General features: G+C 38.6%; 1 protein-coding gene and 1 long non-coding RNA gene across 7 annotated transcripts in view; one reads left to right on the top strand and one right to left on the bottom strand.

The window, feature by feature from the left end:
* LOC138240833 (uncharacterized) overlaps nt 1-20190 on the top strand; it is a 123073-nt gene extending 102883 nt beyond the window's left edge. Inside the window, exon 4 of one of the 2 annotated variants that reach the window (XR_011190106.1) lies at nt 18525-20190. This is a non-coding gene — a long non-coding RNA (uncharacterized lncRNA). Of the gene's footprint in view, nt 1-14504; nt 17510-18524 lie in introns of those variants that run through there. The other variant, XR_011190107.1, reaches the window with a different exon arrangement.
* aebp2 (AE binding protein 2) overlaps nt 20131-22472 on the bottom strand; it is a 73080-nt gene continuing 70738 nt past the window's right edge. For 2 of the 5 annotated variants that reach the window (XM_015352055.2, XM_015352054.2), the window contains 2 exons: nt 22033-22062; nt 20131-20994 (listed from right to left, as the gene is read on the bottom strand). In XM_015352055.2, coding sequence (XP_015207541.2) covers nt 22061-22062 — 2 coding nt within the window. In that variant the 3' untranslated portion in view covers nt 20131-20994; nt 22033-22060. The remainder of the gene's footprint in view (nt 20995-22032; nt 22063-22472) is intronic. The other 3 variants (XM_015352051.2, XM_015352053.2, XM_015352056.2) reach the window with 3 other exon arrangements.

The raw sequence follows: 22472 nt of genomic DNA, 5'->3' as shown, positions 1-22472 counted from the left end.
CAAACAGAGTATTTGGATGTATAGAAAAAAATTGGAATTTAAATCCAGAGAAGTATTTGATCTTTACTAAACACTAATAACACTGCATTTAGAATACTGTGTTCAGTGTTGGTGACCAAAAGACAAAAAGGAAAGCAACAAAATGATCCCTTGTTTCAGTGGATTGTGAGGGAAGCTGGGAAGGCTGCCATCTGAAATATCTCAACATACCTTTTCTAATTTTCAAAATTGCATAGGTGATGTTCTTACGTATGTGGTCTTTTATCCCTTGCCTTTGGTTTCAAAACTGGAGACAGATTTTGTAATTGTGAAATCCAAAACCAAAATTCTGCAAGGGCAAGCATTCTGCAAGGGGTAATATCCAATCAGCTACATCTCACATATTATACCTGTTCATAAGAACATAAGAACAGTAACAAAAGGGATGAGACCATTCAGCCCATATGACCTGTTTTGAGTCAGTTTGCTCAAAACAAAAAGCACAGTTTTTCAAACAAATCAACATTCTCTCACAGTGGATCTGCTGTGCCAGTGTTTATACTCGATCAATGTACAAAGCAGAAGCTTTATTAAAAAGATACAGATATAGTAGAGATGGTCTCAAAGCAATAGCTGTACTAATAAGGCATTTACATTTAATTTTGTGGTCTGTAATTTAATCATCAGGTGAAGATGCTTTTGTCTTGAAAATATCAGCTCGATGTAAGATGTGCCTCACACAAACACAAGATCCTTCCACACAGTTTAAATGTTTTATTAAAAGATTCCTATGAGAAACTGATTGATGGAGTCCACATGCAGTTCCCAGGACCCCCATCTGGTGGGTTCAGCTTGGCTGAACTGTAACTTTCATTTGCTCTTTGTGGCACAGTGTTTGAACAAACAGTACCATTTGTTGGGTAAATCTGATAAAGAAAAGACAGCAGAGACAAAAACTAACACCGATATATATAAATGATTAAATTCCAGTATAGATCAAGTTAGAATTCAAAAATATGCTGTCTGAAAAGCATCATAATTACATTGTGGTTTTCCAAAGATGCTTCCTTTTGCATACACCATGCATAGCTTAACCTTTAAACTGCAATGAAGACAAGACACGGGAAATAGAAATGAAAGGTATTTACATCCAAAACACACATGGGTGCGGAAAGGAATACTCAAATTAGTGGAAGAGAGAAGTAAACTGGGAGATTCACATTTTTTCAAGACTCAGCTTCAACACAAAACCACTGTGTACCTCTTCATACAGTATATGCACATTCTCAACAACGCCATGCGAGATCCTTCCAGCTACAGAGTAATGCACAGGCCTTTTCTGGGGACAGGGATTTAAATAGACAATTATTCAATTGTAAGATAATTGTGTAGGGAATGCTGGAGCAAAGTAAGGGTTGTAAAAGCAACAGGAGACATTCCCAGATGAATGGGGCATAAGACTACTGTATATCCTGCACTTGTACAGTATGTATGTCTTTATGTTGCTCTGGGGATTGCTATGTCTTTCAGTATCATACACGGTACAGAAATATCCATATTGCAGTCCCTGCATTGGTTGATATGGAAGTGGTTTTAAAACCAACAACAGGAGAGATTTCTTTAACCAAAGGTTGTGGGAGTGTGGAGCAAATTAGCTGGTCATGTTGTTGCAGCGTATACCATTTATTTCACTCAGGACACAGCTGGATGAGATCATTGGATCAATTAACTACTGATGACCCAATGGCTTGCAGTAGGTGGGCCGAAGGAACTCCTCCCGTTGGTAACCATTCTTATGCTCTTTTCATTGGGTTTATCTCCATACAGGTCTGGGCCCATATGAGCAGCATTACATGTGTCCAGACCTCTATAAACTTTTTCACTGGTTTCTAACTGCAGAAGGTTTAAGGTTTGGTGCTTGGATCATTCTTACAGGGACAATAGCAATTGCAGTTTGTGATCTCAGTTTTATTGACAGATAAAAATAAGCCTGGATAACACTGACAGAGCAATACTGTTCAACACATTACATTCAAACGTTAAGCAGTTTAGCAGAAAGCATGAGGATGACTATAGTACACCCAGTTCACGTTAAATTAATCATATTAAATCATTATGAGAAATGAGGCTGAAGCCTGAAAAACAGCTTGATTTGGGAGAAACAAAGTAGCAAACCGAAACCACCTTCCATTCTACACAACTCCCCTGAAGATCCCACAACTGGTTATTCTGTGAGTTGTTCCATACAAAAGGTGAAAGCAGGGAACTGTAAAAAAAGGAGGCTGTGAAATATGAGTTTGTGTACTTTTGATTTAGGAAAATGTCTCATAATGAAACAGATGTCTTCCATTGTCTGTCCAGACAAAGTACACCGAGTCAGTTTGGATGGGATTACTGCCCTGTGTTAAAATACATTTTTTCTACAATTTCTCAGTCTCATAATGTTTCATCCAAGAAAAAGACAAAAAGACCTCAATGAGACTCAAGCCCAGTTTTGCTCCTGTCACTTTATAAGTCAGTGTTATGTGACAGGTCAAAAGTATCCCCCCCTCACAGTAAAAACTGCAAAGAAAAATGAAAAACTTAAATAAGTTGGAAACAAGACATCACTGGAATGGGATGAATACTTTTGCAAAGCAATGTTCATGTATAATTGAATACTTGAAAGCAAGAGGTCAAATTTCCATTTCAATTTTAATATTGAGTAAATTATGGCCTATAATTTGAGTACCACCATTGCGAATGCATATGGCATGTATGTGTTGCCAGTGGATTTCAAATGCTTGAAAGATCGGCATAATAAGTCTGTTTATTATTGGAGAAATTGTAGCTGATGATTCAGCATGGGTTTGTATACGTTTGACTGACAGTTCCTATACATGAATTGCAAAAATGGCTCTTTGGATAGTTCAGCTCAGCTTCGTTTAAAGGCTTGAGGGTATAACGGTAAGTGATAAAAAAACACTTCTAGAAATGCTGGATCCTCACATTAGAACAACAAATGACCTTCTTTTTTAACATTTTAAATCCTGTTCCTGTGTTTCTGAACTTTGTGTGTATCGTGCTCTAATCTTGTTTTTAATCTTAAGTCTCTATTCTCCCATCTTGTCTTGCTTCTATATTTGACATCTCTTTTTTAACTGAATTTCTTCCATTCATCCATCCACTTTCTAACCCCTTCATCCATCATGCGGTGTTTGGGAGGTGTCCTACCAAGCAATGGGTACAAGGCAGGAGAGACCTTAGATGGGACACCAACCCGTAGCAGTGTAGATGATCTTCCTGGATATAAAAACTATTACCTCTGTAATGCTGTATTCATTATCATAAAAGACTGTAAATGTGATAATAATAATAATTGCTTACACTTATATAGCGCTTTTCTGGACACTCCACTCAAAGCGTTTTACAGGTACTGGGGATTCCCCTCCACCACTACCAGTGTGGAGCCCCACCTGGATGATGTAACAGCAGCCATAGTGCGCCAGAACGCTCCCCACACACCAGCTCTCAGTGGGGAGGAGAGCAAAGTGATGAAGCAAATTCATAGAGGGGGATTATTAGGAGGCCATGATTGGTAAGGGCCAATGGGAAATTTGGCCAGGACACCGGGGTTACACCCCTACTCTTTTCGAGAAACGCCCTGGGATTTTTAATGACCACAGAGAGTCAGGACCTCGGTTTTACGTCTCATCCGAAGGACGGCACCTGTTTACAGTAAAGTGTCCCCATCACTATACTGGGGCATTAGGACCCACATGGACCACAGGGTGAGTGTCCCCTGCTGGCCTCACTAACACCTCTTCCAGCAGCAACCTTAGTTTTTCCCAGGAGGTCTCCCATCCAGGTACTGACCAGGCTCACACCTGCTTAGAATTCCATAATCGCTTCAGACGCTGTCCTTGGCTTTTGCTCCTGGGTACACATGAATTGTCCAACCTCTGTTCTTAATCAAAATTTTAAAACTTTGTTTGGGAACTAATTTTGGACTACCTATTCAGGTTAATTGCTTAGACATCCAATTCCAAGGCGCTATTTAAAAGGTAAAGCTATTTCCAATTAAAAATTGAATTAAAAGCAATGTGAATGCTTTTCATTTCTTCATCTTGTTTCATTACTGCTTATAATATTATATTATATCTAACATTAATATTAGATTATCCATAATATTTGGGTTGTATTGAGGAAATTATTCCACACCTGGCAGACACACTGCATCCCAGTACTAAACCTAACTCAGCAGCATCTTCAATGAGAAAGGCAAATCTCAAATCCTGTGCAAATATGCTTCTGAGCTGGAATACATCCAAGTAGCTTTCAAAGAACAGCTGAATTAACATCTCCCCCAGCCAGAGTATACTGCTTGAAACCTGAGACAATCTGGAAGAGAAGTCAAGTCTAGAAGGTGTGGCTGTCATTTACCCAGAGCAACTAAACACCTTTCATTCTACTAACATCACTACGCACAATTTCACACCTTACCATTGTTAAACAAAAAAAAGTATATACTGTACAGTAGCATTTGTCTCTTGAGAATGGAGGTGGGGCACTGGCAAATTAAACTCTTAATAACAGCACTTAAACCTTAATTTTGCCTACTTCTAGAGGAACTGACATTTTCAATGGTTGATCACCAGTCTACTTGACATCACTTTCGACATTTTGTCACTAGCACTCAATTTTTTGTGAGCACTGAATACTGGGTATACTGTACTGTGCAATTGCCTCTGCTATTGACAACCTTTGTAACAAAGAGAGTATTCCTGTTTATTAGCACTTTTAAAAAGCTCTTGTGGAAGCCATTTAAACCCCTCAGCAAAGATTTCCAGAGCTTTATTTTTTACCATTGAGAGGATACTTAAGATAAACTGTGAGTTCACAATTTTCATTGAATAACTTATTACATTAAAATGCCAATTTGGAATCTATTCAAGATGTATAATTAAATTCTTTATGGAACCATCGTTCATTGTATATGATTTTTTGTTGCTGAAATGTATCTGCAAGAAGAAGCACTCAGCATATTACATTTACAACAGTGTGAGGTTAGTCACGTCAGTTTTTCATCTGTTTTGATCATTTTAAAAAAATCAGGGTTCTGACTAAATATCAGTGTTCTGATAAAGAATCTCCATGAAATCTCGGCATATGCAGTACATTGCTTTGTTTCAGTGATCTCTGAACAACAGATTATATACAGTACTTCATATATTATTTTTTAGGAGATAAAGCAATATTTATCTATTTCAACCGCAATTGTGCCAAGAGCTAATTCTGAATTTAGATCTTTGATGTTTGGGGGTATATAAGTTATATATTCATTGATAATGTCTGGAAATTCAAAGAATGCAAAGGAACATGAGAAAGGTTACAAATGAGAGGAGGTCATTTAGACAATCTTGCTCCTTGTGTTTTAGCTGACCTGAGCATCTCCTCCAGCTGGATTTAAAGAAGCCAGGGTATCAGCTTCACTAATATGGTAGGGTAGCATACTCCAGACTCACAATCCATTGGCTAAAGAAATTCCTCTTGTTCTCACTTTTAAATGCACTTCCAATTTATTCCCACTTGTGTCCTCCAGTTCATTGTAAACAGTTATGGCTAACGAAGTGCACTGTGGTCTCTGCGTCAATGCATTTGAGGAGTTTAAATATTTTCTTCTTGCAGTTCAAGACTGCAAAGGTTCGGTCCTCTTACTGAATACATTCCTGTCAGCCTGAGAATGTGTCTAGTTGCTCATCTCTGGACTGATTCCAGAGCAATAATATTCCTTTATAGAATTTTGGTGACATAAAATCTTATATGAGGTCATCCTATTACAGTGTACACTTTTAGCATAGCATGCCTTGTTTGGAATTCTACACCAGCTATACATTTCTGCAAAATGTTTGTAGGTCTGTTTATTAGATTTTGAAAAGAGCAGAAGAAAATTGCAATCATATCAGTGTTAAATAAGAAGTGCATTTTAACAATGGTTTGTTTATAGCAGCTACATCATTTACAGTGAACTATAAAGGGCAGGAAAAAAAGAGAAAGGGAGAAGAAAGGAGGCAGAAGAGACATTATGCAGAGTTGAGTCACTGGAAGTCTCTGATTTAACCCTTCATGACCTGATCGTTTTTTGTGTGTAAACAAAACAGTTGTGTACCCCTTGGTTTGGTCTGTATTCTCAAATATTGCGGACCCAAACTGTTACAAAAGTCTTAATAAATGATGACTGTAACCTGATTGAACATATTGCTCAAAGATATAAGACATTTTAATAGTCTAACAAAATGATTCAGTTGGATTCATCCTCCAGTAAATTAGTGTGCGAAGCCTTAGATTCAATAACTGGGGGCACCTCTTTGTGCAGCAATGACTTCAACTAGATGTTTCCTGTAACTGTTTCATGGTCTTGCCAAATTTATTGCCCATTTCCTCTTACAGAACTGCTTCAAGAGAACTTCAGGGTGTCCTCGCAAGAATAGCTCATTTTCGGTCCTGCCTTAAGTGGGTTTTATGTCTGAACGTTGAAAATTTTTATCTTTGGCTATATGGATATACTGTACAGTGCCCACATTAACAACTGGGACAATGAAGTCAGAATAACAACCACATTTCTTGCTTTTCTTGCGTTGACAGTTCTCTAGTCTTCATGTTGGTTTAGGTCTACTGACTCCAAAGGCAGACACCTATAAGAAACACCTGGCAGCCAATTGTTCCAATACGTCTGCTCCTCTGAAATGGTTGGATTGAAAACAAAAAGTGCTATTATTCTAAAATGATACACCATATAAGCACAGACATACTAAGAAATAAAAGGCGACATTCCTTACATTTGTCTCAAATTCATTTTTTCATCCCAAATTCCACTTGCTTGAGTATACAGAAAAACTGGCCATTTTGAGTTCACTGTGCCGATACTAATCCATGAACAAAGGGACCAGAGTTCTCTGAGAATGTGACGCCACTTGCCCAGGTTACCCTGAAGAGGGGGGGCCTATGTCAACATCCCTCTCAGAGGAGAGTCCATGGAATAAGAGCGAAGTTTCCTCAGTGGGCTAAAAGAGGCGTGTCTGGGCATGGGACAAGCATGTCTGTGAATAGGAGGTGACCACAACCCTCTTGGCATCACAAAACACGTTGGTGCTTGATAGAATGTGGATGGGAGAGAAATGTAGTGAAATGATTGAAGAAACACAAAATTTACAGGGGAAAAAGTTGTAGCTAGGATATCTGTTGTATTCTATTGTGAATACATTAGGTCCAGGTGCTCTGCATAGATCGGATTGTATGGGTGAGTTCCTGAAGTGAAGGAGGATCCTCTAAACTTGCCTTTGACGGTGCAGTGATAGAAGGCATAGCTAAGATTTCACAACAATTATCTTATAGTATAATTCAGAGGGGTGAAGAGATTAATAAATTCATCATTGATCTCTTGCTGGTTAATAGTTCTGTTAAATATCAGGGATGGAGCTGCTGAAGTTGATAAGCTAGAGCCCTTCGTGTTCATGCTGTATAGTCTATTTTGTATAAGGTCAGTGAATTTAGGGAGGCACTTGTGTGTGCTGCCTATTAATCTGAGCTCCAGTGTTAAACCTATCAAGCCTCCTACAATGTGAAGTGGGAAGCATCATGGAAGTTATTAATGTCTAAGAAAACTTAGCCTCTGTATTCATAACCTCCACAATGAGCCATGATTAGGAAAGGTCATAGGTATAGCTCCTGAATGTCAGAAGTAACTTAGTATCAAGAAGAAAACACTCAGTCTGAGAGAAAGTGTGATGCGCTGAGGAATAAAATCAGTATGTATAGGCCTGATCTGGAAAATGAATATAGTTTATTAGAACATCAGTTCAGATTTGAAAGTAGAACACATCGAAAGCCCTTTCCTAAAATCAGTGCAAATTCAGATTGAGTAGGGAGAGCAAAAATGTCCTTAATACAGGGTTTTACAAAGGTATTCTGACTCTTCTAATGGTGTCTAATTTTGTGAAATTATAAAATGATGCATACACATTTTTTTTAAACTTCATATTTTATTCAAGACCTGAATGCTCAGACTGAAGACTTCAAAGGGTAGGGTGAATTTCAGTAAATGTCAGCAAAACCTACAGAGAAAAACAGTATGTTGATTGCATTACGTCAATCAGACGCATTATTTCAATATCTGGGGGAAGCACCTGTGGAAGTAACTACAGCCGCAAGTCTTTTTGGCCAAGTCTATACCAACTTTGCACCCTGGCCTGGTGCAAATTTTGCCCACTCTTCTTGGCGGAGTTGCTCAAGCTCTCTCAAGCTGCTTGTGGATCACTTACTGCATTAACAGCAGTTTCCCACACATTCCTAATAAGATGAGAGTCAAAGACTTTGTGCAACTGAAAGACATTCACTTTCTTCTCGACTCACTCCAGTGTAGCTTCTTGTGCTTTGGATCATATTCCTGCTAAAAAGTGATTTTTAGCTGAAGCTGGTTATTCTCTGGAATTTATCAATACTTTGCTCCATCTACATTATGTTCCCATCAGTCATTACCAGCTTTCCTGTCCCTGCTGATGAGAAGCAGAACTATAACATAACGCTGCCACTACCATGCTTGACAGTGTGGGTGGTGCTGCTCTATGTTGGTTTTGTGTCAGATGTCACGTTTTATATACAGATTAGTTTCAATTTTTGGCTTGTCTGGCCACAAAACCTTTTTGCCCCATGTTTTCAGTATAATTTTAGTGCTTTGTTGCACACCCCATGAGGAAAAAAAATAGATTTTTCTTCAGCTTCATACAAGCCGTTCCTGAAGATGATGTCACTATTCCTGATGTCGCTGTTGTCCCTACTAAGACAACCCTAACCAGGTTCCTTCTTGCACGGCGGCTCATTTTGGAAGGGCAATCAGATTCCAGCACTGTCTGGCCGCCTTCCACATATTAATAACCAACTTCACCCTCAACAAAGAGAAATTAAAGGTTTTTGGACTTCAGCCCCATGTTGAGTTGTTTCGAAAGCACCTTGGTGTTCAGGGTTGAATATTTTCTTGAAATTCACTACCTTTACAGAGACAGGTGCATTTATTTTGAAATTATGTCAAACCATATTGTGTTGTTCAAGTAGGGAGATGAATCAGCATGCGTAGGCTGCAAAGGAACAGGTAACAGGTTTATTCCATGCTGAAAAGAGAAAGGCAACAACTTTTCGGCTGTGGGGCGTTCTTCAGGTGTGTCACCCTAACCCTCACACCTGAAGAAGGCTACACAGCCGACATGTTGTTTCCTTTCTCTTTTCAGCATGGAATAAACCCGTTATTTGTTCTTTTACAGTATATTGTGTGGCTTCTTAAGGTAATTTTGTGCACCTTAATTAAATAAGTTTTACCATTAAAAAGAATACAAATGCAATCGTGACTTAAACGGCTTTTCATGTGATTTGTCTTTTTTCTCCTTTGAGTGTGTTGTAGGTGGTTTATATAACAAATAGAAATTGCTGCTTCCAAGTGTAATGACTACATGCTTAAAACTGCCAAATGTGAAATCTTTGCAAGGAACTGTATAGTTTTGCAAGACACTGTAAATTGACTGTTGTTGCATTAGGGATCATATGAATTACTTAGAGTAGGTGTGATAGTAAAAAACGTACCATATTGACCACGGGGGTTGAAATCCTATAAAAGGAGCATGTTCCTGTTCAAAAAGAGCAGTGTCCCAGGATTTGGAATAACGTTTGGAGTTAAAGAGCTGCTCCACGCAGCTTCTATGTAATTGAGTGGTCCAGGATCTCTTGCAGTAACTGGGTCTCTTGACAACCTGCAATATTCACAGTATATGCTTTTACAGATGAGATACTGATAGTGGAAAAAAATTGGAAACACCAATGTAAACACTTGATAGGAAAGGCGTAAAGTCCGTTCATTCAGTGAAGATCTCTTGCTCTTCAGCTGCTCATAGTGTGAGTAAAATAACATAGCGAGAATAACATGACCTAAATTATTTGCCATATGTACATATACTTTGGGATTCTTATTCACCTCATTCTCCTGGGACGTGCACAGTGTGCTCAGCACTTTACAAAACAGTAAAATAATAATAGTCACAGGCGACCATTATGCACAAAATAGCACAACAGCAAACAACGGAACAATAAATACACAGGACAGTAGATATGTTAGCACCGTAGACAGAGCAGAGTGCAGAGGTGCATTGCGTTCTGAGGCATTGCACAGCTGTTAATGATGCACACTGCTGCAGATAGAAGGCATTGTTAATCCTAGAGGTCCATGCTTAAATCTGTGGTAACGCTGGTCAGAGCACAGGGAGAACAGATTGAGACCAGGATGGTTGGGATCCAAATAAGAAACTTGTTTTTTATTATTTTGCTTAATAATTTCCAAGTATTGGAAGACGATCAGCTTACTTCATAGTAACCAGACCTCGAAACCCTAAATTCTACATTTTTATACGTCCTGATATTCTGTTTCCTGCTTTAATTGTTTCTCCACAGTGTTTAGCTTAAAATTGTTTCCACATAAAGACCATTTTTGTAAGCAGATTTCTAAAGCTCAATACTTTCTATTTTGTATTTGTAGTTTGTTTTTGCTACATGCATGCAAGACCCTCCACTTTTCTACATTAAATGAAATCTGCCAGGTGTTTACCCAGTGCTGAATTTTACATAGTTTTTCCTTTTGTTCAGTGTTTTCTCCTCTTGCTGTTTGATATCATCTATAAACATGACTAGTTTATGAAATACACCAGAATCTAGATCATATACAGTATATTCAGTGGTTCTGACCACTCCAATTTGCTAGTATTACTCAATTGATAACTTTTCTCAGGCTACGTCACGTTGTCCATTTCTTTCTTGGTAGTCAGCTGATAAAAATATTAATTTCCCTTTCATCATCTAGAAGCTTCCCATTATTATCCCTGACACACGACTTATTTCTGTTCTTACTTACTGCACTTTAACTTTTTTTTTTACTCCAATACTGAAAATAAATATTTTAGCCTCCATTGCAGTATTTCTGTGTATCAGTCTCTTGACCTGTCTTTTCTTATCTGGGTTTGTAATTCATTACATTTCTTGTCTTTAACCTGGTCCTATGATTTTATCATTTTTTAAAAAATGCTTTCTTTCTCCTTATAATCTTAATTGATTTTTTAAACCATTTAGGCCACTGCTAGCCTGCAGCGTACTGTACAGTACTTGATCTTGGGATGATTCTGTTCTAATGAATTCTGCTTTAAGCAGAATATCTTCAAACTATTGCAATCCATTCTCTATTGATTCCATGTCACTTTACTCATCTTAAGCTCTGTCTTGTTACTTCAGACTCTTCTAAAATCAGAAGCCTTTTTTTTAAACCTTTGTTTCGGCGTCCATCTGTACAATGTCAAAAGATACTTCAAAGCATGCCACAGTACTGTTACATTCTCCCAACAGTTCTCTCACCTCTGCTTTCCTTACTCTGTCTTGATTGTTTGACAAGACTGAATCATACAAGCGTTCCTTCTAGTAGGTGCTCTTGACAAATTGAGTAGAAAAGTCATCATCAAGAGCAGCATGGTGGTGGGCACTGGGATCTCACTTTGGTAGGTGTACAGGTACCATCACAGGTGGCAGTATGTTTACGAGGTCCTATTGTAACTTTCTCACATGCAACAGCGAGCTGCTGCTTTGCTCAATGTGGAAACACGGAGGAGGAGCCACAGATCTAAAGCAGACACAATGAATGTGCAATGAGAAAGATTGGGATTTTTTTTTGAAAGAACGCCTTTATGCAGAATATGGGCAAATGTTTTATTAAATGTGGGCTAAAAAAAGAAAACCCTGCGGTTTTTCTCCACACACAAGCTCAGTATTCCGTGTTATATGTATTATTTGATTTTATTCTTCTTCTCATGGAAAATAACCACATAAGATTTATTTAGCAAGAAGAACTTAATTTAGTGCACTTAGACTTCTTATTAAATTCACCAAACCATTGTGTGTGCATGTACCACATTTTATGTTCATTATTGGACATGTTTTAGGGGTTTTGCACAATGCATATATTTTCCACTCTAAAACAGATGTTTAATCCAGTGCAGAAAACAAAAGCATGCAGGGTACCTTTGCATTACATTATATGAAATGGTGGATTCATTAAGTGATAGCCAGCAGCCATATCACTCTGCAACTCACAACTGGCAACACACTGAAGCTAAGCAGGTGTGAGCCTGGTCAGTACCTGGATGGGAGACCTCCTGGGAAAAACTAAAGTTGCTGCTGGAAGAGGTGTTAGTGAGGCCAGCAGGGGACACTCACCCTGTGGTCCATGTGGGTCCTAATGCCCCAGTATAGTGATGGGGACACTTTACTGTAAACAGGTGCCATCCTTCAGCTGAGACGTAAAACCGAGGTCCTGACTCTCTGTGGTCATTAAAAATCCCAGGGCGTTTCTCGAAAAGAGTAGGGGTGTAACACTGGCGTCCTGGCCAAATTTCCAATTCGCCCTTACCAATCATGGCCTCCTAATAATCCCCATCTATGAATTGGCATCATTACTCTTCTCTCATCCCCACTGAGAGCTGGTGTGTGGTGAGCGTTCTGCTCCATCATCCAGGTGGGGCTGCACATTGGTGGTGGAGGGGAGTCCCCATTACCTGTAAAGCGCTTTGAGTGGAGTATCCAGAAAAGTGCTATATAAGTGTTAGCAACTATTATTATTATTATTGTGAGGGTCAGACATTCAATGTTTTCTGGACTTGAAATGGACATTTACAGGTTTGCATTAGTCCATTAGGACCAGGTTTATGGTGTTTCCTAAGAGCACTCAATATTTGCATTGGCAGAATTCATAGCAACAATATGAAGTGAAAGGTTATTTCTTGTCAAGACATATATACAGTACATATGCCTGTTATGCCATTCAGAGTTAACTATGTCATTCCAATGTTCCAATAATAAGGACAGCTGTAGCTGTCTGTATCTGCTAACTTGTACTTCTTATTTGGAGAGCAAATAGCAGTAGTCCGTTTTGAAAGTTCTACTTTCTAGCACTATTAAACAACTAGACCCATGAGGGTGTTTCAATAAAGTACCTGGGGCCCCCATGTTAAGTTGTGCAAACATTAGCTACAGATATGACCCACAAGCCCATGATACACTTTCTATAAAATCTCAGAGCCACGGCATCATCAAGGCATCGAACCTGGCAAAACAGAAATCTGTGTATAACTCCTGGAGCCAAGCCTGGTGTCTGCTTCCGTTGCTGGAAAGGAGTTTCTTTAAGGGACTGAAGAAATGAGTGCCAGGTTAGGACTGTATTGCTGTCGCTACTGTGTGACAGCCCCATCTGTTTGGGTTTGTGAACATCTGTGAATGTCCAGCACGATGCACACTTCGCAATAATCCAACTACAGTACCCAGAGATGATGTTGTGCACGGTGGTGGAAATACTCTTCTGCTGAGGGAGGAGGTGCTTGGATGGCCTGGTCACTGGTAATCTTGAATGCTCATCCTGTGGTTATCTAAGACTTTGTACCCATCATCAGTTTTTGTAAAATGGCAAGGGGTTCGTGCATCTTCCCGAGTTTCCGATGACTTCCAACCAGTATGGTGTGCTGTGGAAGTGAAAATCACATCACTGAACACATGTGAATATGGCTTTATTTGCCATGCAGCATTCTTGGTTTTTAACCACAAGTACTAAATTCTTACATTGCAACATAAAAATTAAACTTATAATGAACTGAGCAAGACACTTCAGATTGATTGAGAATGTCCTAAATCAAGTTTGTAGTTTGTATGCTGTGTATTTCCAGCCACCACCACCTTTAATATTAGTGTTAAGGAGACAATTTGTCACATTTTTCATTTTTAGCGTTTCCTTATATGATGTCCTGTTTACATTTCTGCATGACAGCACACCACCTCATTAAAGCCTCACAAGTCTATATGTTTATTTAAAAACAGCTGACTTTAAATGCATACTCTGTCGCTCTTCGCCCGCTTTCACAGGCATTTGTTATGAGCTCTTTCATGGCATGTTCACAAATCTGTTCAGCAAATGGCTCCCATATGCAACGAACTCTGGAAGTCACATAAACAGTCGTCAGTGAAAACGGGATATTTTAAACACAGCTTTCCAGATGGAAAATGTTCTAAACTGAACACTATTTTATAAAGGGGGCTGATATCCTCTAACATAATGCATCCTTTCCCTTTATTATTGCTCTTTGCACCAGGCCGTGATCTTCAGGCTTGAACTCTTTGCCCCCTGAACTGCCCTGCATTATCTCCAGACAGTAATACTGTGGTCTTCAAAATACAGCACTAATGCCAGTGTGTTTATCACCTGCTGCTTACAGTGAAACGTACATGCTATATTTCTGGATTGGGTCAGGGCTATCAACACTCCAATCCACAGCCCATTCTAAAGATATAAAGTATATGGGGCATAAAGAAATAGTCTGAAGCCAGATTCTACATTACTTGTTTAAAGCTACATAAAAACTTTTTTTTTTTAAATTGAAGACTCACCCCTGGCTTCTTCTCTACATTTATTTCAGCGAAACCTAAAGACAGTGATCAGCTTACCTCAAGCCTTGAAAAGGAGAGAGACATCCTCATCACCTGCAAAGCTGACAGGCCAGAGATCACCTCTTGACATATCAATTTACAAAAGCGAAATTTGAAAAAAAAAATCTTTACGCCGCTTATGCCCCTTATAAAAACAGCCGTTTTCAGTGAACATTTTAGACAGTATTTCCACTTTGGATAATCAGAAAAATGTGCTGTACTGAAAATGAATGCTTCGTGACTGTTTCTGTTCATGTAAGAACTCCCAAGACATCCGAGTGAGTAAATCAGATTCATGCAATGTTATCTTGGGATAACAAAAAAAATGCTGGGCTAACTGAGAACTCATGCTTCAGTATGATGGCAGCCACGGTCTGTTGTTCCACAATCACAAACATCCTAAATCAGAGGCACGTGGAAGGGATTTCACTCAGATGTTGGTAATAAAATGCCCAGCTGTATAGATGGGTACAAATGTAGGTTGCTCTAGATAAAATTGTCAACAAAACAAATATCTATTGCCATTTTTTTCTTGTATAAAATATAATAATATTAATTTTGCACTGTACACCGCCTTTCATTGTACATATCTCAACATGACGTACAATAAAACAACCCAAATAGTTGGGAATCTAATTTTACAGCAAATTAAACAGAATTAAGAGAGTAAAAAAAGTGGGTTTGAAAACAGAAATTGAAAGTTCTGACTGAGTGGCAGGCAGGGCTGGCCCTTGGCTTAGGCGAACTGGGCTACTGTATAGGGCCCCGAGGCCCCCAGGGGGCCCCCTCAATGTGACAAACAGACTTTTTTAAGCAACACTTTCCAATGAGAGCCGAAAAATTGCCTCCAACGGCTCTTTGGTTGCGGATTGTGCCAATCTAGGCCATTTGTGAGTTATAAATGATAATATTATCAGTTGTGAATGTAAACGTAGCAGATTACCTCACTGTCAATGCAGTCAATGACTCACATCGTCTCATTAAGATGACCATATCAGTGTGGTTTCAGGTGCTGCTACATCGAATACTATTTATTTGAATTGGGAAAGTTTTAAATTGTTGCAATGATTACAAGTGGCCTTTTACTTGTGTTGTAAATCATGTTTAAAATTCAAATCGTGCAGTCGCAACTAGTAAATGCACACCGTCCTCCAAAAGGATGAATATTGAGCACTGAGAAAATACATTTCCATTTCATTTAGTTTTGAATTGACCAGATCAATGTAACTTAGAGACCAGCAGACAAGCTGCATTTTCTAGCTAGACATGTTAGACTACTAGAAGTTCACAGATTCACATATCATGTTATCACTTTCAACATTAAATACATGTTTAGTTTTGTTTAATGTGTGCTTCTTGTCCTTGTTTGTAAGTTATGTGTTCTTCAAACACATAACTTAACTGGTTAAGTTAACCACATAACTGGTTCATTTAAAAAATCAGTTATATAATTCATTTATTTAATTCTGTGTTGTGTTGGGAGCTGATGATAGTGTCTGTGCAAATTGTGATCTGGAGAGGCCCCATTCCGAGATCTTTGCCAGGGCCACCAAAAACCTAGAGCCGGCCCTGTTTGCAGGTTCTGATGAGGGCTGATGGATCATTTCACAGTCTTGGAACAACATCACAAGGAAGGGTTTCCCTGGGTGTCACAGGGCTTGCAGCCTCACATTGTGAATTAAGAGAATGGCAGCATCCAAAGTGCTCAAATGCATTGATGGTGTGTGGGGAGCTAGCAGTTCAGTGTAGTCAAGAGCCAGACCTTTCAAACCCTTAACAGCAAGCAGCAGTATTCTGAATTGTCTTGACAAATCTAATCTTCCTTTAAATACACTACTAAGCTGTACATGGTAAACAAGATACAAGATTCAACATGTACAATTTTTTTTATTTCTTAATGGGCAAGTGCACAATACCATGGACTTCAAAGGACATCTGTCAGTGAGTGTATGGCACGATTAGAAAAAGCTTAAAAGAAAATCTGTGTTTTTTTAAACATACTAAGTGATGCGTTTGGCCCAATTCAGAAGCAGTGTTTACTCAAGCATCTATTGCTCACAGGACGCTAACATATGGACCCTGGGAAACTGTCAAGATTAAACACTGATGGAGCTGTCAACACTGATCCCTGTCTCACTGGGCTTCAGGGATGCACCAGGCTAATAGACATCTCCCAAATAGGAAGGCACCAAAAAGAAGAAGGATGCATTCAAGATCCTTCGTAAATAAACATTTTCTGATTCCTGAACAGCCTCTGGTGAGGAGGGAAATGAAGAGGAGCCCAAACATATGTACAGGCCATAATCGTGCTTTCTGGGACGCAAATATTTTAATAATGTTTCTCTAAATTGTATTAAATACTGCACTTTGTATCTATACTCTGTAGGTTATGTGACACATGATTTGAACTTGGCAGGCAGCAGACCATCAGTAAACCATGATGATATTACCTTAATAATAAAGTACCTTGTCTGAACACTCCTACTGTGTTTAATGTTTTAAAGTTCATAGGTTTCTATGTTTTGGGGGAAAACATTATGGAAAAAAAATAATGCAAAAACCTAAATAACTCTGTCTCAGCAAAGTATTCTTATCCCGGAACTGTTTACCGATTAGAAAGTCCATCTTTAAACACATCACATGCGTTTATATTAGTTTGGCAAAGGTGTATTTAATGTTGATACATGGCAAAATCTAAAGAAACTGCATAATAATGCATTCAAAGGATTTAGCCACATGGTTTTATTTTATTACTGAATCTGTACGATATCTTGCAAGCTGCCATTTGCAAAGTTATCATTAACTGCAGTTGTTCAAATGTTATTTAGCATTTATGCTGGGACAAGCAATATGCCTACCCCAAAAAGAGAACATGCACAAAATTATCTTGTTTGCCTGCTCAATGTTGTTTCTTTTACATCATTGCCGATGCACTATGGGATTTATTCATTAAAATGGTATTGCTGACAGTGACAGAATATACAAAAAAAGATGGGGGGGATATTTAATGAAAATAAAAGACTTTTGAATTATGTGGGCTTCTTTTTAAATCCTGTTTTTAATTTCCACAAACACGGTTCTTTCTCTTCCAAAATAATTTCCTTAACACTCTACAAAATCACACAGAAATGCTAATTTTTAGAGACAGGAACTTTGGGCCCAAAGGACTGGCCAGCACTTTTGTTTTACAGTTTGTCTTTACAATACTTCATCTGAAGTCCTAATGTCCATCAACTGGTCACATCCTGTAACCACACTGATCAGGAATGGTCTCCCAACTTACAGTTCCTTTGAGTCCCTCACTCCATTTCCACTATTAAGAACTGAATGTTTATTAACTGTTATTGCCCCTAAGGGAATTTAAGGGAATCCCAGTGTCCCACCTGAAGCCCTTTCTGTATTGCATAATTGCATAAGCCGGCCTTCTTAAAGCACACCCTTTATTAAACCGGGGAAGTCAGTTTTGGCTCCTAGCCCTGATCTGGGGCTGATGGTGTGTGATGGCTGCTGTGTGTCACCAGAATGGGAGCTATACTTCAGTGGTGACTCTCCCTCCTATACAGTTTATAAAGCCCTTGGGATGAAATACTCCATATAAATTAAAGGAATTATTGCCTCTGTAATAATCTTCATTTAGTATGCCAGACACAAGCCCACAAACCAAAGCCAACGTGTGACACTCACAGTAAAATCACTGTTTCATACTGACATGACTTCTTCCCTGCATGAGAGTACTACCATGTAAGTGGGAAAATGGGTAGATGCTGCCTGTTTGAATTTCCCAGGGAATGGTGCATGAATTGCAAAACTCATTTTACTTGCACCTGATCACACAGTTCTTGCCACAGAACCGTCTTAAATGGAAATCTTGGATTTCACGTCTCTCGCTACTTCGCATCAAAGAACAAGGTTATTAATTGCATTCTCACCACTCATTGAGGACTTTTTATTCAGCCCCCATTGCCTAGCCTGTAATGGCTCTTTAAGCAGCCTGTTTATTCTCTTTGTAGGCGGGAGATGAAAGAGGAGCCCAGCAATTACCTGCAGGCTGTGACATCAGCAGCACCGGCAGAGAGCAGCCATGACGTTAGCAAGACCTATAGAGCCACGTCCACCTGACTGCAGACCCAGCTCAGCAGTGACGCTGTCAGGTGCTACTCCAAGCACAGATGATAAAAAAAGATTTGTCATAAACACACATCAACACCTTGAACTGAATATAGAAGGGTAAAAAAAGGCGACTGCACACCACACACATCTTCAATAAGAGTTAAATCATCAGAAGCGATAAGAGATGACGTATTACTTACCTTGCATACAGTATATGCTATATAAAATAGCATGTTTCCTGATTGGAGTTTTAATCAATTTAAATTCATCATACACTTAGCGCATAGGAAATACACAATACATATTCTTAGCATGAATCTGTACATGAAAAATCTGCTGTACTAACAGAAGTCAGAGAGGAGTGTAATTATATACAATATTATATGTATAAAAAAATCTAAAAATATTTTCAATATAATTCTAAGTTTGAAGATGAGGGGGAAAGTGATCACCCTGTTACGATACCCAAACCTTCAGCAACCGATTGAGAATGAAATGTAAAGTGGTCGCTTCAAAGTCAGCTTTTTTTCCCCTTTGTCCAAACACACAGCACTGCCTGGCCACACATCGTTCTATAGTTTTGCCAAACTTGCGCACTCCCCACTAAAAACACGATTAACTACTACTAAGGTAGTATCAAATTGAATTGTTTGTACTGAGAAATTAGTTTCAGTATTTTTCCTTAACACCATCATTTATATTAGATATTGCGGTTCACAAAAAGTCAAAGACAAAATCATGCCTATTATCCTGATTGAAAAGTTTGATAATTTTAGATAATTTTAGGGAAAAGCTTTTCCCCCCCCTTTGGGTTACAGTCAAAATAGAAGTAGCCTATTACACAGTACAAAGACGTTTGTATAACGGATTTATATTAATTAGCTATGTTACAGTTTTCACTGGTGACAATAAAACTACCTGTTTAAATCAAATACGCAACCAGCACTAAAATAAAGAAACAATAATAGCTTAATCTTGATCAGTTTTGCCGAGGAGAACTGAAGAGGAATGAAAACAAATCAAGAGGAATCACAAATACACACTCGGCATATTGTCCGGAATACGGTTGTATTGTCTGAATTGCTTCCCTCTCGATTGTAATTGCAGAGGTGTTACCACAAGCCATTTGATTAATTGTCCTACATTCAGATGCTTTAAACAATTAGCTAGTGAGAAAAATTGTGAGAGTCTGGATCCTATATAAACACATACTAAAATTCAGTTTAAAAAAAGTCTAAGAAAAGGAACTGTTACATTTAAGACCAGTCAATTCATATCCTATAAACATCCCACGCAGACTGTGAATTGATATTGTTTTTAGTCCTTCTATAGACTTTAATTTCCCTGCAAACTGAATAGCATTTTCAGATTTAGAAAAAAATTATTAAATAGACAATCATAAACAGCACACTATTATAGCATGTTTCAGACTGATGCCAAAACCAACAAGCACTCCACCCTGTAATCCCCATGCAGGCAAACTGGACAGCAAATGATCAGACAACATTTCAGATTTCAGTGTTTTATTACAAAGATGTAGCTTAGAAGCCAAGTTAAAGCAAGACACCACCCCCACCCCCAAGGTACAACGGATAACTACACAGAGATGAAGTGCCTATTTGAGTACATTGCTTTATTTCATATCTTTACAAACTAAGCATTGCCATGAAGCCTCACAGATTAGCAAAACATTTTCTTAGGCAGATTTTAAATTAATACTGTCCTGGCCTAATTCCAGCACGGCAATTAAAAGATACAAGCCTGACACACAGACGTCATAGCAGCAGCAACAGCAGCGCACAAACCACAAATGATCCGCTAATTACATATCGTACTGTTAGAAAAGAAAGGTGCTTGCTTATTTTTCTCTTTAAATGTTATATTCTGGCAGAACTAACGAATTACATTATCCTTCAAAATTATTTCTAGCAAAATTATATACATTTCATTTTCATGCTTCTAAAAAGGCTGAAGAAAAACAATCTACAGTACATTTCACGGTATAAAAATATATTACAAATCTGCAGAAATATTTACAAGCACTTTTTTTCTGTATATGCTTCTTTCCTCCTATGACCAACATACACGTGGGGACTTTTGTCTTCCAATCTATAAGGAAGAAAGTTTAAAACAATTTAACATATTTCAGAGTGTGTATTTTTTTAAGCTGCAACACAAGGTTGCAAGGTTTATGGAAACTGCTAAAAATAATTTTAAAGTCACTTAGAAATTTGCTGCATACTTTGGTGCAATAAAGTAATAAAAGTCTCTTGTTTCTTGCACTTTCCAGTCCATTATGTTTGTCTCCTTAAACCCAGGAATGGCAGCAGGGAATGATAACGCAGCTTCTTCTTGTGCTAGAAAAACATCCTAAAAGCAGAGAGGATGGTTTTCAATTTAGTTCCTTATTAGTTGCGAATTTCTTAGCTCTTTTTCCTTGAAAAACATCACCTGCAGGTTTTCACTGACCTCAAGGGAACTTTTAGATTGTCACAGGGCGAATTATGAAGTTTCATTTTTCTTCTTTGATACCTGAAATGACTGACTTCTTAAAACAGCCACAGCCTATTTTCTTTTTGAATGCTTTCATATTTCAACTTTTAAAACCACAATATATTATCTGTATGGCAAAAAAGTCTACAAGTGCTTTTTCCATTCTACTCATCTGTAAAACATTAGTTACAAAGTTCATATTTAAGCTTTTCTCACAAATATACTATCAACATAATGTTACAGTATGTACAAACATGGAGTTTTGATAGATTTAAATATTTCACATTATTGTGAAAGCTTGTGGTGTTGTTCTGAAGGCAGTCCAAGGGGCACATTAATAATTACATTGTCACTACTGCCAGTTATATCCTAGAGTATTTTTACATATTTTGGAAAATAAAATAATATACTTCTCAAACCACTAGCTGTGGTTAAAACTCCTAATATACACCTGAAATATTAGTATAAGATTCTTAACGCTAAAGAAATTCACTCTTAATGATGGTCTGAAAAGCGTGAATACTTGGTCCAACAAATGATCTGTCACATCTTTGCACAACACAGTATCCACATTTTGGTGAACACAAAAAAGAACAACTGTTGTAAAAAATAAACATGAACATGTAAAGGATATCATTAAGGGGCTCTTTCCTTATACATTATTCCTGTGACCTGAGAGCATTTTAAAAGAGGTGCTTAAAATAATATGAACATCACAGACTGTGATGCAGAAGAGAAAATCAGGTTTTCAGGTCACTTCAAAGGTATATGATAGCCAGAGGTGGACAAAACGCTCTTTTAGAAAGCCGTGAATAAAGCTGTGTATGTATGCTTGTATGTCTTTGAGTGGCGTGCACAGGGCCAGTGTCGGGTTCCTAACAGGGAGAGCACTCCACTCGCTGAGCAGTAGCTTACCTCCGCTTCAGCCTCTTCCTTGGCATTGTTCTGGGGAGAAACAACAAAGACCGTCTGTAAAAGGACCGTGTGAAGACTGGGAGAGCTGGCCTGCTTCAGAGTGCACCCGCCAGGGACTGGTGACTGAGAAGCAGGGGGGAACCGGGGTGGGGGATGGGGGGTAAGGCCGCACAAAGCCTCAAGCTACAGAGCCTTGGCTTTTCATCGGGTGCCAACACAAAAACAACAACAACTTCTCAAACAATAACGGGAATGACTACCTGCCGGCGATTTTATGAATCGCAGCACCACAAAACCTCTTGCAAAGAAAAAACAGCCTGAAGCACATGGCACTTAGACACGCTGGAGCACTCCAGGCATGAAGGATCTCGAACTGGTGCACGGGCATGACACTGAGGGCAAACACCCAGTCTCTCTCAGCCTGTTTTTGATATACGAAG

The sequence above is a fragment of the Lepisosteus oculatus genome, chromosome 7, assembly GCF_040954835.1.
Source record: "Lepisosteus oculatus isolate fLepOcu1 chromosome 7, fLepOcu1.hap2, whole genome shotgun sequence".
Lineage (NCBI taxonomy): Eukaryota > Metazoa > Chordata > Actinopteri > Semionotiformes > Lepisosteidae > Lepisosteus > Lepisosteus oculatus.
Note: the sequence above shows the minus strand (reverse complement) of the source record. Positions and strands in the feature narration are given on the sequence as shown.